We start from the raw sequence: 2,710 nt of genomic DNA, 5'->3' as shown, positions 1-2,710 counted from the left end.
TTCATCAATAGTGAACATTTTAGTGATGAATTGCAATAGTTCAAATAGTATATTTGACTTTATCTAAGAGTTAAAATAACGTATTAAATAGAAAGTCTTTGAAAATGCCTTTGCTGATAACTGATGTGAGAGTCAAAAGTAAGAGAGTGAAGGTAGGATGAGAACTGGAGGAAAGGAACTAATATTTGTTGAAGACCTATTATATGCCAGTCACTCTGTAAGACACTTTATATGGAATAACTCATTTGACTTTCATACTAATCCTTGGAACTGGTGTTGTCATCCCTATGTTATCTAAGATGAGGAATCTGGGGCTTAGAGAGGTTCAGTGTCTTATCTAAGTTAACACAACTAGTTGGTGGAAGAGACTTTTCAACAGGAATGAGGAATTTGTATGAATTTTAATACTCAAAAAGTATAAGTAGGTTATATGCAAAATAATATTCAATTATAGTTCATCTTTGAGTTCTTGCTGATGTATTTCTGTGATAGGACTATGGTATAGATGTGAAATGAGAGCTGTACAACTGCAGCACTGTTCTCTCCTCTAAGAATGTTGGAAATGCAGAGCAATTAATCAGTCTGCAAGTATTTATTGAATAACCATGTGATTTATGTCAATGTACTGCTGATGCTTGCGGCTTATGGTGAAACATAGAGCTAGTTCCTGCCCATAAAGAGCTTGTATTCTTTTGGGTACCCAGGCAGACACAGAGGGGATGAGCATAAATACTCAAATTTGATATTTAATAAAAATGCCCCGAGGAACAAGAGAACTTCTGAGTTTGTGCTGAGTTGCATATTGGCTGGCACTATTCTGCTGAGCAGAAATATCGTCAGAGGTTTTTCTGAAAGATAAGACTGAATTTCTTGCAGGGGCCTGATATTCCCTTAACTTGTCTGGGAACATTAGCCTTAGCTTCTGTTCCACAGCTTTATGAGAGGAGCTTGCTTACGTGCTCCCTCAACACCTGCTTCACCTGTTTGTTTCTCAGGGAGTAGATGAAGGGATTGACCATTGGGGTCACCACAGTGTTGAGAAGGGCCACTACCTTGCTTCTGTTCTCCCTCTGGCCACCCTTGCCTGACCGGACATACATGAAGATGCAGCTGCCATAGAAGAGAGACACGACAATGATGTGGGAGGAGCAGGTTGAGAAGGCTTTCTGGCTCTTCTTGGCTGAGGGGATGTGCAGGATGGTGTGGAGGATGTGGCCATAGCAGGTGGCTGTCACAGAGAGAGTGCCCAGTAAGCTGAAGTTGGCTGCAATAAAGCCCAGAAGCTCTATCAGACTTGTATCTGCACATATGAGTTCCAGGATAGGAAAGTTGTCACAGAAGAAATGATTAATGATATTGGGGCCACAGAATGGCTGTTGAATTGTGATTGAACTAGGAACAATGATGAGAAGGAATCCTGTCATCCATGAACAAAGGACCAACTGGACACAAACCCTTTTGCTCATGATGGTTGCAGAGTGCAGGGGGTTACAAATAGCTACATACCTGTCAAAAGACATCACTGCTAAGAGATAAAACTCTGTGGTACCTAGGAAGAAATAGAGGAAACCCTGTAGGAAGCAGCTTGGTAGAGAGATGGTCTTCCTTCCAGTTAAGATATTGTTCAGCATCTTGGGAAAAATGACTGAGGTGAACCAGATCTCCAGGACAGCAAGGTTGCTGAGGAAGTAGTACATGGCGGTGTGGAGGCGTCTGTCCATGAGGGTGATGACCACAATGAGGAGGTTCCCCAGCAGAGTGAGGAGGTAGGTCAGGAGAAACCCCAGGAAGATGAGCATCTGCAGCTCACAGGCGTCTGAGAGCCCCAGCAGGACAAACTCAGCGACAGTGGTGCTGTTCCCCATGGCTTCTCGACCTTGGCTGGGGATGGTCAATCAGAGGTGTTTCGTATCAGGATTATGATACTCTGGGCATCTGAGGGTAGCCTGGAACTGAAAGGAAAGACAGCGGAGTGTTGCGTTTTGGCCTGAAGGAATCTTTTATTTCTGTGAAGGGCCTGCCTTACCACCGCTGACTACTCAGGCTGGATTTGCAGAGTCCCTGCTGGGACCTATTTCATTTTCAGTTCCTGTTCCATCTGTGTGCTAGAGGAGGAAGAAGCGATGGCTAGGGTGTACTAAATGAGGCTCAAAAGCAAAAATTAACCACGTTTACCTTCCTTAACTAAACTCTTATTCCTGAGTCCTCAATTAATACTTTGCCCCTAAGAAAGTCTGCTTTCAATACCTTCTAATCTTTTCCTCCAATATTGGGTCTTCATCCCTAAATAGTTCATATTCCATGGTGGTACCCTTTCTACTTAACTTAGCTGTTCCCTATCAGGTACATATTCTGAGGTAAACTGGCTTCAAGTGCATGGAAACTCCATTGCTGCTACAAAATTACCTGAATCTTTGATGATTTTAACTACTACAGTGAAACCTGTGAGAGCCAGAACTTGATGAGACTGCTTTGTTTTTCCAGGTCTCATATGTTTTCTGCCTTTGACAGGGTACAATCTTAAATGACTTTGCTATGGTTCTCTATTATTTGAGTTTTCTTTCTCTGACAGGTTTCTCCCTTACACAGGTTAAGGCTTTTCCAGGTTTTATTATATTTGGATTAATAAACAGGAAAGAAGAAATATATGAGAGAAAACAAAGGTCACAAATCACGAAAAGAAAAATTCAATTCCTATCTGTATAAATCC

The 2,710-nt window shown here is 42.0% G+C and overlaps 1 protein-coding gene across 1 annotated transcript; it reads right to left on the bottom strand.

Moving 5' to 3' along the window:
* Positions 1-935: 935 nt before the first annotated feature.
* On the bottom strand, positions 936-1,865 carry LOC126083658 (olfactory receptor 49-like). The gene has a single exon (XM_049897511.1). The coding sequence runs from the start codon at positions 1,863-1,865 to the stop codon at positions 936-938; it is 930 nt and encodes a 309-aa protein (XP_049753468.1).
* Between the last annotated feature and the right edge of the window lie 845 nt (positions 1,866-2,710).

Source organism: Elephas maximus, chromosome 10, assembly GCF_024166365.1.
Source record: "Elephas maximus indicus isolate mEleMax1 chromosome 10, mEleMax1 primary haplotype, whole genome shotgun sequence".
Taxonomy (NCBI): Eukaryota; Metazoa; Chordata; class Mammalia; order Proboscidea; family Elephantidae; genus Elephas; species Elephas maximus.
Note: the sequence above shows the minus strand (reverse complement) of the source record. Positions and strands in the feature narration are given on the sequence as shown.

What these genes read in the sequence shown, in the direction of transcription:
- LOC126083658 (XM_049897511.1), bottom strand. Translation starts at nt 1,865, where the DNA reads ATGGGGAACAGCACCACTGTCGCTGAGTTTGTCCTGCTGGGGCTCTCA.